This window comes from Miniopterus natalensis, chromosome 12, assembly GCF_054644295.1.
Source record: "Miniopterus natalensis isolate mMinNat1 chromosome 12, mMinNat1.hap1, whole genome shotgun sequence".
In the NCBI taxonomy this organism is placed as follows: domain Eukaryota; kingdom Metazoa; phylum Chordata; class Mammalia; order Chiroptera; family Miniopteridae; genus Miniopterus; species Miniopterus natalensis.
The window spans coordinates 47,720,400-47,736,065 of record NC_142092.1 but is presented as its reverse complement, the minus strand read 5'-3'; the positions used below and the strand labels follow the sequence as shown (position 1 = coordinate 47,736,065).

The following is a 15,666-nucleotide window of genomic DNA, read 5'->3' as shown; positions in this document are numbered from 1 at the left end:
AGACTCATCCTGAATCCCCCAGATAAACCTGAGAAGGGAACCTGAATGGGACTATGTTTGTGTGGGGCTCTAGCAAGGTTAAGGGTTGCTCTGGGCATGGAAAATGGGGCCCAGAGTAAGGTTCTTAGGTTCCATTTTCTTTTCCCTTCCCCACACTGCCCCTCTTTACCCACTACTTCCACATTTGCTTGTCTGGACTAAACCTTAGAAGGGTTGGTAGAAGGGAGGCCTAAAGTCACTTTTTCTTGAAATGCTGTAACATTTATCTGGGAGCTCTTTCTTTACCTTTCCTTGCCTTACCTGGGCACAGCCTTCTAGGGAATTCAGAGGCTGAGCCCCTGAAGTGAGAGTGGAAGAGCAGGTTTATGCTGTTTTCCCAGGGACTCTAAGCCCTCATTACTAAGTTAGGTAAAAACAAGGGAGGAAGAGCAATGACTGAATCCTTTGGGGTTTTCCTAAAGGCCTCTACTTTTTACGAGAGCAGCTGTTTTTTCTTGGGCCACTTGGACTTCATAAACTTGCCAGAAGTGATGAGGGGCCCAAAGCCCTGTTTGTGGGAGAATGCGTAGGCAGAACGTCGAGCGCCTGTATTTTTCGTTTTCTTCAGGACTGGGAGTGGCAGCGGATGTTTCATGCCATGAATTGTGTCAATAACCTATAGCCAGAGCAGGAGGAACAGGGTTTTTATCCAGAGGCAAAGGTAAAGACGGTCATGATTTAATTATATCTCAATAGATTCCCTGTTCCACTCACCTTATCCACATTGAAGGGACATAATAGTGGTTTGAGAAACTGGTACCCAATGGCAGGCAACATACAGAGGACCAGGCTGAGGACAACACTTAGCCATAGTTGTGGCACAGTCACAGTGTTCTTTACCACACCTGTAAACAATGAGCCAGAAGGGGAAAGGCTGAACCAAAGCCTAGAGGAAGGGGGCTGTCAGCAAGAACTTAGATACCTCTGCAGTCCAAAGAAGGAAGTTACTGATTTGGAGACAGTTTAGCCTGCTGGGAAATGATATAAATGCAAAAGAATTGCAGTGAGGTCCTTTACACTGAGGCCCTACCACTGTGAATTCACATGCCTTTGTCTCCCTCTAAAGGCCGGGCAGGGCAGGAGAGGTGGGGGTTGGTTATAGGAATCGAGGGCATTGGACTGGACACAAAAATGGGACAGAGGACTTTGGAGGGGGAAAGGAATGGCTTGAGGAGAGGTGGGCGCCAGCTACATCTATGTATTTGCTCCCTCTGTATTTTGTCTTCATCGGAGTGGAGAGAGAGACAGGGAAATTAATATGGGAGACAATACGCAGGGTGCCATGGTGGCAAGGATATTGGACTGGGAACCAGGAAACCTAGATTTGAGTCATTTAAATTTTAAAAACCTCCAGTCTCTAAAATGGTGCTAATAATTCTTGCCCTCACTGACCCAGGGGATGCTTGTAAAGATCAAATTAGGTTAAGAAGCTTGAAAATATCTTAAAACTCTATAAGGTAAAATATTTCCCCTAGCTAGATTTTGAGTCCTTTTAGGGCAAAGACCATGTCTTATTCCCATCTATCTCCACAGAGCCTAGTACATAGTAATAGCTTCTCAGTAAACATTTATTAAGCAAATATACTTAGTTCACACTTCCCACCCCTGCCTCCCAACCCCTTGTCGCATCCTGAACAAAGCCTTACCTAGGAATTGGAAGATGTTGGGGAACATTAGGCACAAGCCATCACTGTGCAGGAAGAACAAGATGCAAAAGTAGAAACCCAGGCTACCCCAGGTGAAGAAGTGGTTTATAAGTGTCCAGTAGGTTGTCTGCAGGGCGATCTGTAAAACACCCTCTTATGTACAATATTCTATAACCTGGGACCTATCAGCCGTCTCCCTTCTCCAATTCTGTAATAGAGGATTCTCCCTTCCCACCTTCCCTCGCTCTCTTCCAAACAGTCTCCTCATCCAATCCCCTTACCCCACCACTACTGTCCACACCTGCATTGTGACCACCCAAAGCAAGGAGGTCTGCACCATCAGGGAGAAGGCCTGGTAGTCAGAGATTTCCTTCCCATCACTGCGCACTGAGTTGAGAATGGTTCCCATGGGTATAAAGAACAGCACGAAGGAACTGTAGATCCCATGCACTAAACACTTCACAAATTCCCTCTTGTTGAAATAGAGGTTGTGCTGGCCTGGCTCATACAGCTCTGGGAAGCGTAGGCTCCATGTTTCATTCACATCCTGGAAACACCAGAAGGTAAGGAGGAAGGCTCAGGAAGGTCCCATCTCCATCAGAATAGAGGCTTCTCCCCACACTGAGTCTGCTGCCAGGCTGCCTAGGACCTTCCTCATGGATTACTTGAGAAATGGAACCGGTGAACAGATCAGTGACCACAGATAGTTCTTGAAGTCCTACTTTCTAGGCAAGGATCTAGGTAGTGGAAGAAAACTAGGAGAAGGTCAAGATGGTGGGAAGGACCTAGAGGCAACAAGGATTGGGGACTATCAGAAAGGAGGCAATTAGGATTGGGGCAGCTAGAAGGGAGGATTGGATCTTGGGGTGGGAAAGGCAGTTGGGATATGAGTCCCTAGTTTTAAGTGCTCCAGTTGGAGGAGAGGGGGAAGTCAATGGGGACCAGTGAGTTGCTTAGAGGTATCCATGTTCTGTGATGCTCCTCCCATTCCCATGATGTCCCCTTTCTGCTACTTTATTCCTCTTTGGAGACTCCTTTTCTATTCCATGTGCCCAGGACTGGAGGTTGGGGTAGAAGAGGAGGGAAAGGTAGGGCAGCAGGACCCCCCAATGCCCAGGAAGTTTCTGACAGGGACAGATGGCTCCTCTGGGGTAACTCCCTATAATTCAAAGGTGTCATACCCATACTCCCAAGCTTGGCCTTCAAGAACCCTCAACTAGGCCTCCCTGCATTGGCTTATCTCCTTATCTATGGATGGGTCTTTCCTTTCTTGAAGCCCCTTGCTTTACCTAGTCCTGCCCCAATGACTCTATTTCCTTTTACTACTTTTGTACATACTCAATTTACTATACAGCACAATTTCCATGTTTCTCTCTACAAAGATAAAATGGTCCCAAGAAAACTTGGATTTCTAAAACTGATGATTATGCTATGTGGAGGAAGATTCTTTACTTTCCCCCATGATACCTCTCTAAGTGATGAGCTCCCTTCCTTGCTCTAGAAATTATTCCATTTACACTTGACTTTGTAGACCTCAGCTCTTTCTGGCTTCTTCACTTTTGGGAATACTCCTCAAAGGCTCAGAGGCTTCAGTCCTGACCAAGGCTTGCTGCTAGTCTTACCTGGTCAAACAGACTCAAACCCAGGATGGGGAGGCAGGTGTAGACCAGGTTGTAGAAAGTGATAAACCAGGTATCATAAACTGTCTGGAAGAATACCAAGGAGATTTCTTAGATTCTGCTCTTCTCCAAAGTCCCAGCTCCACCTCCCAGGTCCAAGAGAGCCCCTTAACCTCCCCCTACCCATCACTACACTAACTTAAGAGTAGCATTTGAATTTCAGAAATTTGACTGAGAAGGCTGACTCTAGTTTGTATTTGGTCCTACTCTATTTAGAACTCTGGCTACCAGGCTGAGACAAGGCTGTATCAAATCAAGTTTGTTTGTGGCCAACCTTACAAGGCTGATTTGGACTAACCCTACCATGACTTGCACTGCCCCTCCCTGCACAGGAAGGACCCAGAGTGGGTACCTGGGGATGCTAACTATACCTCTGCACTCCCAGGCATGTAAGCTTCTGGTCTTTTTTCTTTATCTGCTTTATGGCATTCAGTAGCTTCTATAACACTGGACACTTTTTAACACTGGCAAGCAGGATAGGCCTAATGACCCTTCCCTATCTAGGTGCTCCATCCTAGGGCTGAGAGAGGGCTCCTTTCCTTATAGTCACAGGAGGTCAGCAGCAACACATACATACACACACCTATACATCCCACAACCCAGACCTGCTTTGTTAGACACTGTGGGTATACAAGTCTACTACTGTCTGCTGTCAGTCCTTTTCTTGTGGAGCTTAAGGCAACAGAGGTAGTGGGGATCTCCCAAGAGAATTGTTCCTGAGGTTATTTCTCTTTGAGAGACCCCTGAAAAATTTCTCATAGGAAAAGGAACAGCTTGTGGAATGTCGAAATCCAGGTGTCACCTCTCCCCACTACCTAGAGGGAGATTTCATATTCAAATGTGGAATTAATTCATTAGAGCAGACCTAGATGCACAAGAACAATAGACAGAGCTTGCTTAGAAACCTTTCATTAAAGAAGTTATAGGTCTGGGGTGTGACTACCCACCATGACCTGTAGTAGGCAGTTAGGCATGAGCTGAGTAAAAACAATAGGCCAGGGGCAGAGGGTCACCAGGGCAGAAAGCCCTGGGTGCCTAGCAATGGTCAAAATTACAAGCCCTTGCACAACCATTCCCTTAACTGTTAACTCCTGGAGATGACATCTAGCCTTCAGCTGTGTTTCAGCTTCAGACCCAGAAAAGCAGCAAAGCCAGACGGAGTAATTGTAGCCATGGCTGACATCAGGACCACCTGCATTGACTAATGACCACCCCCCCCCAGCCTCTGGTGCTGACCAATCAATGGAGACTACGACCCTGAGGAGGCACACCTGGAAAGCTGATGAATATTTTATAGAGATTCTCCCTGTAAGACTTCAAATAAAAGTCCTCAGGATGGAGGACCCAGTGGGGCTCTCTCTATGGAGCACTCCCAAGCTTTTCCACACCCCCTTCCCCCCAGGTGCTCCAAGAGCCCTTCTTTTGCCTCTGTAACTTGTTCCTGAACCCATTTCTTCTACAGCTCACTTCTTTTACCTCTGAGACTCTCTAAATAAACTTTCTCTTATAGTTTGAAAAAAATTTATTAGAACAACAATAGCGTGTGTTTTCGGGGTGCTGGTGGTGGTGGCGGTGTTGGGGTTGGGGAAGGAGAAATAAAGGAAACTGTGTTTCCAAGTATGGCTATAAGTGAACACCATAACCAGCCTGTCTAGCAAGACCCAGAGGCTCCTTGAGGCTTAGCCTGTTCCATAAAGACTACTTTGGATGCTTAAAAAAATAGAAGGAAGAAAGAAAAATCCCCATTACATATGTCTGGAAACTCTATTGTCTCTATGTCAGGGAAAAAGTGAAAATATCTTATGGGAAAGTTCTGAAGGAGTTAAGGCCAAGTCAGAGCCAGGCCAGATAAGTTAAGGTTTGGAAATCTAAGGTTAAGTGTAGGGTTAGGAGATGGGATAAACATGGTGAGGAGTTTTACAGATGGGTGGCAGCATGTCATACATTTGGTCTCTAGAGGAGAAAAAGAGTCTGAGTTGGCTGAAGTGGGGTGACTAGAAAAGACCCAGTTGACCAAAGTGGGAAATGCCACCTGACCTCCTACCTGTGCAGAGAACCCACTGTAGAAGGAATACCAGAAGTGCACCAGAGTGAAGGCAAAGTTTTTGTAAAAGAAGTAGCTGAGAAACTTGCACATGCGATTATAGGACCAGCGGCCATGGACCAAGAGTAGACGCTGAAGATACTGGAACTGGGAGAAGGCAAAGTCGCTATTGAGCATGGCCTGCATTCCTTCTGGGCCACTGATGCCGACCCCAATGTGGGCAGCTGCAAAAGAAACCCCAGAAGCTTCTCAGCCACAGATCTTGTTTGCTGGGCCCCCAGCCTGTAAAGTGTACAAATCCGTACAAATACGGATGCCGTACAAATCCCTTATTTTACATTTGGAAACACTGTTAGGCCCATCTCAAAATGGCACTTAGTGGAGCCTTTTCCCCTTAGTGGATTGCCCCTCCCTCACAAGTCAGAAAACAGCTCCATCATCCTTGCTTCGTTTTGGATGCTGCTGCTCAAGAATGTCTGGCATGTCTAGTTCTGGAAAGCTATCCTGAATGGCTTTTGCACCTACTATAGCCATATGGGCTCTGTCTTACTCTCCAGATGCTGAGATAAAAATTTCTTCATATCTCTTAAAGCCACTTAAATTAACTAAAAATGCAGGATGGCCCATCTGGTGCAGCTCAGTGGATTGAACATCAGCCCACGCACCAAGAGGTCCCTGGTTTGATTCTCAGTCAGGGCATGTCCCCAGGTTGTAGGCTTGATCGTCAGTAGGGGGCATGCAGGAGGCATGCATTGATGTTTGACTTTCATAGATGTTTTTCTCTCTCCCTCTGCCTTTCTCTCTCTCTAAAAATCAATAAAAACATTTTTTAAAAATGCAGGATAGATGCCAATCTAACACAATATTTAAGTTTTTCTAAGGAGCTAAAATCCAATTGTTGGGAGGAATAAGTGATGTATTACTTTGTTAGTGTTCTTCAGGAGGTCTAAGGTGACTTTTTCTAGATAAAGCAAGGATTACACTTGATAGAAGATAACACTTAAGTTCCTAAAACTTAGTCTGTTGTAGTGCTGGCCAAATTCATTGATTTTTCTGGCACATACCTATTGCATTGCTTAATGGAATAAATGAAACCTCTAAGGCCCTAAAAAGCAAAAAAGTTCTAGAAACTGGGGAAGATAGAAATAACACTTCCTAGTATTGAGGTGGAATATCTGCTAGTGTTTCCTGTATGGAGAGAGGCTTGCCCTGACTCCTCTGGCTGGAGGACCTTGAGATGTTGTCTGTATCTCACAGAACTACAAGTTGCTGGAGGCTAACAACATTCAGCTGAAATTAAAACCAGTTTTCACCATTTGCTTCTATTGGTCTGAAGCACCCGTGAGTCTGCTCTTCTCCTCCAGCCAGGGGAGTCAGGGCAAGGTCTCTAGAACACTGCCTTAGGGAGGAAAAGATCCCCGCATTGGGCCTCACAGCTAATTCCCTAGTTGGGCTGCCCTGTCTTCAGCCTAACTCTGCTCAGGCCTACAGCTTTCAAAAAAGGAACAGATTATGACTCCCGCCCCAGGGTCCCTTCTATGGGCTTTGATGCTATCTCAGAAAGAAGGTGTGGTAGTAGCACAGCCTGTTGTTGTGTATATATGCACGGGTTCTTATGGGAGCTGTGTGTGTGAGTGTTAAGTGAATGAATCTAAATGTGTGTGCATACCTGTGGGTATGGGCTGATATATGCATGTGTAAATAAATGGGAAATGCAGGTATAGAGGAGCATGAATGTAGGTGAAAAACAGTATCAATGTATAATATATGATATGAAGTAATGTGAGCCAGTAAGAGTGTCACCCAGATCAGTTCTGCCCATAGAGGAAGGAAAGGGCAAGCCCATGCCTGGGGCTACTGCCCACCACCCCTCACATGCCTTTGATCATGGAGACATCATTGGCTCCATCCCCGATGGCCAGTGTCACCACCTTCTTGTACTTCTTCACCAGCTCTACCACCTGGGCCTTCTGAAGGGGTGTCATCCGGCAGCAGATCACCCCTTTGCACATGCATGCTGTTCGTAGCAGTTCCAACTCCAGGTTCCCTTCTAGAGCACAGGCCTGCAGCACCAGAACACACCCACACTTCAGGCTTCCCAAAAAGGTTCTCAGGACAGGACCTTCCTAGGCCCCCCTCGCCCCCCATACTCTCCTGTATTACAGAAGTCAGGCACAACTATTCCCAAGGTACTCTACCCCCAAGGGAGGCCAAACCGCCATGCCAGTTCTAGGCATCCTCACATCTGACCCAGCCTCCAATGGGAAACCGGTCAGGGTCTCTCACTGGGTCTAATCAGCTGACTGGGTGATAAGGCCAAGTTTCCTTTTGGAGGACGTGGTTCTGCTCACTTCCCCTCTTCCCCTAAGTGACAGGTCACATCAGTAGTGAAGAATTTGGATAAGGAAGGAATATGCTCTTGGCTTCTCTTTCCTAATTATTCCTGCCTAGAGAAGGCTTGGGAAAGGTGTTTGTCAGGCAAGGGCACCTGAAAGGAGAGGGAATAGGGTGACTCAGGGGTCTTGAAATTTCCCTGAAGTGGGCTGGATCTAGGAAAAAAGTTCCTTGGAAGAAGAGAACAGAGTTGTAGCTCTGTGTTGCCCACCAGACTGTAGCCATTGATGATCAAGCCATAGTTGCCATTGGGCACCTCCTCAGGTATCTTCAAGGACATTTTGTGCTTCGTGGCAAGGTAACTGTTTATTGGGTCTGATTCCAGTAGAGACTCGGGTTTCATCTGGTGCATTGCTGACCTGAAAACCAAGAGTAGTGGTTAGTGTCTGACCTGAAGCCCCAGAACTTAGGAAGGAAAATGTGCCCCAGAGTGAAAGTGGGCAAGGTGGATACAGAGCCTCTGAAAAACACCAGCTAGGACCTCCGATTTGACTGCCTCCTGAGACCTGCCACTGCCTTAGGTCCCTGACCATCCACACACCACACTTCTCCACCTCCCCACCCCCACACTCCAACCTCTTGAACTCTAATGCTTATTCACAAAATTCTCTCAAATATTTTTGTGGTTTTTTCCCCCTCCTCCATTTCTTCTCTATTCCTTCTGGTAGTGTGGGGGTCATATCTGGTGAAGAGGCGGGTGGGATCTTGTGTCCAGGGGTGGGCTGTGGCAGCTCTCTCATCTGTACCTGAGTTCTTGCTGAACGGTCTGCTCATCCTTGCCTTGGATGATAAACAGCCCATCCATTTCATCCTCAAGTATGTTACAGGCATAGGCAATGTTCACAGCAGTTTCTGCAGGGAAGGGGGAGCCCACAGGTCGCATTTTGGCTAGAACAGGGTGCTTTCACAGTATACAGCTACACAGACACTAACAGTGGGCTGCAGAGCCCATTTGTCCATATTTGCCATGGATGCAAAGTGTATTTTTCATGAGTCAGTGGAGACCATATTCAAACATCCACAGCAGACTGTCTACTTGGTACAGACTTGTGAGTTATTTATCGATTAAGTAGGATCATTCTGGTTTAGCCTTCTCTACAAAGCCTTTCCCTGTTTCTTAAAGCAATTCCAGTTTGTATCCACTTCTCTAGGCAATCAGGATGCATTTCCTTGAATAGAAATCGTACACATTTCTATGCTGGATTTTATGAGAGACTGAGATATGTTTAGGTTGCAGTCTTTCCTTTACATCAAGAAATCTGAAATTTAGAATAAATTCATACTAAAGAAAAAAATTTTTCTTAGATTAAGTCCTGAGCCCTGGTTGCAAGTGATATTAATATTCAGAAGAGAGTTGCAATTGTCAGAAAAACTTTCCTGGAAAAAGGATTTGAGGATGAGTAAGACTTGTCTAAGGGGGAAAACCCCCCACATTTCAAATGGTGAAACAACCCAAACAGAAGCCCTAGAGCAGGAATTAGATTGTTTTGGGACATACTGAAGATAATGGTCACATTAGGATGGAGATAAGAATGTGTAGTAGGCAGCAACATTATCAAGATGTTGAGGGCCAGACAGTGGAGTCCAACTACCACATATAGTCACTGTAGGTACCTGAGCAGAAGAGTAACATCATAAAAGTAGAATGTTTTAGGTTGTTTGTGGGCTATACTGAAATAAATAAGGGCAAGAAACAAAGAAATCAGTTCAGAAGTTTTTACAGAAGTTCAGCCACCAGGGGACAAAGGCTGAACTAGGATGGTGACATAGCTAAGGGAATTTTCAGAGGAATCGGTGCGACATGGTGGGAGAATAAATCTTTGGGACAACAGAGAGGATATAATCAAAGGCAACTCAAATTTTTAGCTTGTGAGCTCTGGATGACAGGCATCTGTGTTCTCCCTGCCTAATACAGTATCTGGCATAAAATATACAGTTAGCAAATTGTATGTATGACTGGGAATGGAATTAACCTGTAAGGACTTGACCTGGGTTATAAGGTACTTTTCAAATAAATGGATAAGAAAAAAAGACAAGGGAGAAATGGCTACGGAGACAGGAAGGATGGCCAGTGAGCTGCGGTACTCCCCTTTACCTTGCTTATCTCCAGTTAAAACCCAGATTTTAATTTTGGCTTTGTTCAGTGTTCTGATTGTCTGAGGTACTCCATCCTGCAGCTTATCTTCTATGCCTGTGGCCCCTATCAGCTTCAAACAGAGACAGCAATGAGTGAGGAAAAAGGAGAGTCACAGCATTTAGTGCTACCCAGCAATTCCACTGGCACTTCAGCATCCTCTTTAGTAAGCTGGCTCTGTCCTGGCATGAGGACCCCAATGATATAAAACTCAGCACACTCTACCTCTCAGTAGATGCAGCTTTTCAACCACATGCTGAAATCCTATTTGGAAACACAGAATATTAGGGACCAAAGAGGGAAGAGACTTGCCCAAGTAATACACGACGCTGTGTGTGCCACTTCTAAACCATCTGTTTCTCAACACTTTCACTTCTCCCTTGATTCATAGCATGCTTCCTGGCTTTGATCTCCAAAAGCAGTGGGTTCCAGATAAAGGATCCCCTACAGCCCATTCCAGTTTTTCTTTCAGTCCTACAAGAGCTTGGGTGAATCTCTTTTGTTTGTACCTACTGCAGCCTTCTAAGGTTTTCAAGGCTTTTCCCCATGAATAGGGAAATAACTAGATTAAAAGCTTCTCAGTCCAACACAGTGCTTTCTCTCTATGACACCCCAACAGTGCTGACTACAGGGATGGGCACCAGAACTGAGTCTGAGGAACTGACAAACTACTAACTAATTTCTGTTAGGCCTCTAGACGGACAGTCTAGAAATACTAACCACAGAACTGACTATGGAAGGAGATTTGTAAACTTTGGTATCTCTAAATTTTCCCATTTGGTATCAGTAATTTCTTCTTTTATAGCAGAGCCAGCCTATATCAGTCTGGTCAAAAACTTTGGGGTCATTCTTAACTTCTTTTTCTTATATCCTATAATCTAATCCATCAGCAAATTCTGTTGGCTCTACCTTTTAAAAATGTACAGAACTTGACCATTCCTCACCACTTCCACTGCTTCTGTCCGGTCAAGCCATTATCATCTCACAATTATACTATTACAACTACCTTCTAATTGGTCTCCCTGGGTCTGTGCTTGCTCCCCTTCAGTATAATCTCAACATGGCAGCCAGAGAGACCATTTTAAAAGCTATCACATCGCTTCTCTGGGTGAACTCATCAGTGGTTTTCCACATCTCAGTATAAGTTCTCATATTGGCCTATGAGGACCCTCTACTACTGTCTCATGTCCTTTCATTCTCTCCTCCTACTTGCACTGTACCAGCCACCCTGGCTGCCTTGCTGTTTGATTAACAAGTGAGGCCTACTCCTGTTTCAGGGCTTTGTTCTTGCCATTCCTTCTGTTAAGCTAATCCCCCAGGACCTGCTTGACTGCCACCTCAAGGTCTCTGCTTAGGTGTGTCCTTCACAGGGAAGACTAAGCCGCTATGCCTTGTCCTCTTCAAAACACACATGCACACGCCAATACCCCCAGCTCTCTTCCTGGCTTTGTCTTTTCCCACAGCACTTTCTCCATCTAACATACTATATATGTTACTTTTTAGTCTGTTTTGTCTACTGCTATGTGCTTAGGGCTTAAAACAGTGCCTGGCACAGAGGACGCACTTAATAAATATGTCAAATGAATGAGAGAATATTTTGTCTTGTGTATTCCATCAACTGTCCTGGATTATCTAATTGTGCATTATCCAGATCCTGATTTCTCCCAGATCACTTAGCTTCTGTAAGCAGATTTGGGATAAGAAACATTGCCAGAAAAACAAAATTTATAACTAGTGCATTTTTTCACTATTTATGGATTTCAAAGATCCAGGATAGCCTGAATTAGCTTGGATTCCAGTGTCTAATATCCAGAGAGAGCCTGAAGCTATTGATTTTGCTGGCAGCCCCTGTCAGAGCCCTTGCTCAGTCTGCTGACCACCATCCTCATTATGCCCCAGTCTATTCCTCGTTTCCTCATACTAACCATCAAGTCTTTTTCGATCTCTTCATAGACACTTGATATTTTATATTCCCGATTCTCCACAGACAGGCAGGCTTCACTATGTTTCTTGTTCCAGTCGTGGAAGAAAGAATTGTCCAGTTCTCGGTAGGCCACAACAAGGGTGCGAAGGCCTTCACTGGCAAACTCCTGGAAGACATGTGCATGCACTGAGTGGACCTGGGCTGGGTTAGGGCTGAGTCAAAGGAGTGGCAGACTCACCCCACAGGCCCCATCTGCCTGCAAAATAGGGATTAATGATTACTACCATGCGGCTAGTACCTAGCCTAACCAGAAAGCAACGGTTGAGCTTTCTCAGCAAAATGTCCTAAGGATTGGGCCAGCGTAACTGGGGTAAAGTATGAGAGTACTTCTGACAGAAGGTTTTAGCTTCTATCTGTAATTAGGGAATTTGCTGTGTGACCGTGGGAAAAACCAAGCCTTCTAGATTTCTTTCTTCTAAAATTGGGATAGTAATTCAGCCCCTACAGAAAAGTTAATGATGTCTATAATATGAGAATGGAGTAAAAAGAAAGAATTGTTATAAAAAATAATGAAAGGTATTACTATTTTTTACAAGTATACATTCATTTTTTTCTTCTGTCTCTGCTTTCCTTCATCAAGTATTCAATGGATATCTCAAATAGCACACATATTATATATTTGTCTCCAGCTGGTTGACTCAGCACTGTTAAGTGAGGCCACTGCTGAAATGCTCTCTGGGTGAGCAAGCATCTTTCTGCCTCTTGGCCACTGAGATATATCCTAACCATAGCTTGCTATCTTGCAGAAGTATATTCCTGCTCACAAGGAGGGCTAGGTGAGAATGTGGGTTGTTTAGGGCAGAATTCAACTGCCCTAATGTGGGTTAGAAGCACATTTTATGTATTGAGAATTGCATGTGAATAACAGTTCTACATAACTGTTTTAGTGAGCTTCAAAACAATTCACTTTGGCATTATAAGAACAAAGAGAAATGGAATTTATCATCTTGATATTTTGCTCTTAGTTCACTGTTTAACTCCTGAGTGTTGGATGTTAGCTGTTGGGTGAGATTAACATAAGGCAGTATATGTAAGGAGGGAATGCCATTTTTTAAACCTCTGTAGTGTTGGCCAGTGAAGCTATGAAACAGAAGCCTAAGAGAAGACCTTAGAGAATTCTTAAGAAGGAAAAGATATGGCAGAAACTGATTTTGCATAGGATACTGGTAACAGGAGTTGGCAAGCTTAAGAATACACTGACAGATTCTTAATCCTTCAACAAATAACTTAGCAGCCTGTGTCAACAGTATTTCTTACATATCCCTTTTGTTTTTTTCTCTTCTGGTGGTCAAACTAGGGCCCTGGGGCCAGATTCTGACTGCCACTTATTTTTATATGGTCTGTTTGCTGATCCCTGTCCTAGAGGTCCTGGAGCTATGCTTCTGCATGAGTGGGTTTTTGGAGCTTGACTCATAGGTTTATCATCAGTGGTTGACAAATTGTGGTGTAGTCAGGCTCTACTATGGGTTTCTGTTAAGGTTGGTAGTAGGAAGCAGGTTGAAAGATATGAAACAGTTTTATGACCCCCCCCTTTCTAAGCAAGTCTATGGAAATGCTCTCTGAGAAGATAACCTTCAGTGTTCTAGAAGGAAAAACACTTGAGATATAATGTAGATACCATAAAATTCAGCCTTTTACAGTATATAATTGGTGGTGTTGTTTTTAAAATTTTATCCATAAAGTTGTGCAACCATCATTACTATCTAATTCCAGAACATTTTCATCACCCCCACAAGAAACCCTATATCCATTAGCAGTCATTCCCATTCCCTTTTCTCTAGCCCTTGACAACCACTAACCTACTTTCTGTTTCTACAGATTTGCCTATTCTGGACATTTCATATAAATGGAGTCATACAATATGTTGCCTCTCGTGCCTGGCTTCTTTCACGTAGCAAATGTTTTCAAGGTTCATCCACATTGTAGCATGTAGTACATCATTCCTTTTTTTTAAAAAAAATCCTCATTGCAGAGCATGCTTATTAATTTTAAAGAGGGAGGAAGGGAGAGACAGAGAGAGAAAGAGAGAGAGAGAGACATCAATGTGAGAGAAACATTGCCTCCTGTACATGCCCCAAGAGGAGGATCAAATCTGAACCCAGGTATGTGCCCTGACCAGGGATTGAACCTGCAACCTTTGGGTGGATGGGATGGTGCTCCAACTGAGCCACACCCGGCCAGGGCTACATCATTCCTTTTTGTGACTGAATAATTCATTGTATGGATATACCACATTTTATTTGTCCATCCGTTGCTGGGCATTGGGGTTGTTTCATAGAACATTCATGTACGAGTTTCTGTGTGGATGTATACTTTCATTCCTCTTGGGAACATGCCTGGGAGTGGAACTGCTGGGTCACAGAATAACTCAATGCCTAACCTTTTCAGGAACTGCCAGACTGTTCTCCAAAATGGCTACATCATTTTACATTCCCATCAACAATGCATGAAGGTTAAAATGTCTCTATATCCTTGCCAATACTTACTACTGTCTGGTTATCTTTGCTATTTTAGCTATCCTAGTGATGTGAAGTAGTATCTTATGGTTTTGATTTGCATTTCTCTAATGGCCAATGACACTAAACATCTTTCATGTGCTTATTGGCCATTTGTTCTCTGACTTCTGACTATGTGTTAATATAGAGGCAAGCCAAAGTGCCCTAATTAAATAGCATTTTCTCAAATCTCTTTCTTCTTTAAAACATTTTTTCTGATCTACCTCTTCCTCATCCTATTCCCTGTCCTATTCCCCCAACCCTCTATATATCTAGGTATAAGGGTAGAAACCCCAGAGACTATGGATCTGGTTTTCCTTCCTAGTGCCAGCACACTGGAGCCACTCTCTTTCTATATATCTCAAATCCTAGAGGGTGGAAGTGGAGTAGGGTAGGTAGGGGGGAGGTACCTTTGGGGATTCTAATTCTGTAGATAACAAAGCATGGTATCAAACAGTCCCCTACAGCTCAGGCCTTGTGCTTTCCGCTCCATACCCTAAAAGCAATCCATTCTCATCATGGCTCATGGGGTGGGGCCTCCCATACCAGCAGGCCCTATTCTGAAGCAAATTCTAGGTCTGACCATGGGAGCTCCAAAGCCAGGAATCAGAGAGAACTATTCCAACTGTGTAAGTGATCCCAGAGACAAAGTCCTTGTCATGCCCCTGGGATCCTGTGCCATCCAACTCCTTGACAATATGATCAGTGAGAATCCCACAGAATGAGGTAGTTTTTATTCTTCATCAATTTAAGAGACACAGACACCAATATATACCTACATGGAAACACAATGACAGAGGGACACATGTGGACACATATCCAGATACACAGAACCACCCATAGCTTCCCTCCCCTACAGCCTACACACTTACATCTAAATGGTCCATGGTCACATCTCTGAGGGATGTACAGGATGGATGAAGCCGCTGACAGAGGATGGTGTCTGCTCCCTTGCAGAACAATATTACCCGATCTTCAGGTGTCCTCACTAAGGATAAGCAAACCAAGCAAAGCAACCATATAGGCCCACTGTTACAAGAACTTGTCTGGGCCACTGAGGGATGGCAGGAGGCTGTTCCCATGACACTTGTTTCTGATACATTTTGGGGCTAAACACAAGATAAGTGATGTGGTGAAGGCTGGTGAGAGTGAGAGAGCACCTTATGGAACCAGTTCTTCCATTGGTTCAGTATCACCTGTGGAAGACTGATGCAGAATCACGTTTAGCATCTCAAGTCCAAGTTCCATACC

General features: G+C 44.5%; 1 protein-coding gene across 1 annotated transcript in view; it reads right to left on the bottom strand.

The window, feature by feature from the left end:
• Window positions 1–472: 472 nt before the first annotated feature.
• LOC107544855 (phospholipid-transporting ATPase FetA-like) overlaps window positions 473–15,666 on the bottom strand; it is a 51,074-nt gene continuing 35,880 nt past the window's right edge. Inside the window, exons 16-27 of the mRNA XM_016222779.2 lie at window positions 15,288–15,403; window positions 11,862–12,026; window positions 9,898–10,009; window positions 8,549–8,654; window positions 8,014–8,161; window positions 7,288–7,471; window positions 5,409–5,632; window positions 3,308–3,391; window positions 1,987–2,232; window positions 1,686–1,824; window positions 754–884; window positions 473–655 (exon numbers count right to left, since the gene is read on the bottom strand). Coding sequence (XP_016078265.2) covers window positions 473–655; window positions 754–884; window positions 1,686–1,824; window positions 1,987–2,232; window positions 3,308–3,391; window positions 5,409–5,632; window positions 7,288–7,471; window positions 8,014–8,161; window positions 8,549–8,654; window positions 9,898–10,009; window positions 11,862–12,026; window positions 15,288–15,403 — 1,838 coding nt within the window. The remainder of the gene's footprint in view (window positions 656–753; window positions 885–1,685; window positions 1,825–1,986; window positions 2,233–3,307; window positions 3,392–5,408; window positions 5,633–7,287; window positions 7,472–8,013; window positions 8,162–8,548; window positions 8,655–9,897; window positions 10,010–11,861; window positions 12,027–15,287; window positions 15,404–15,666) is intronic.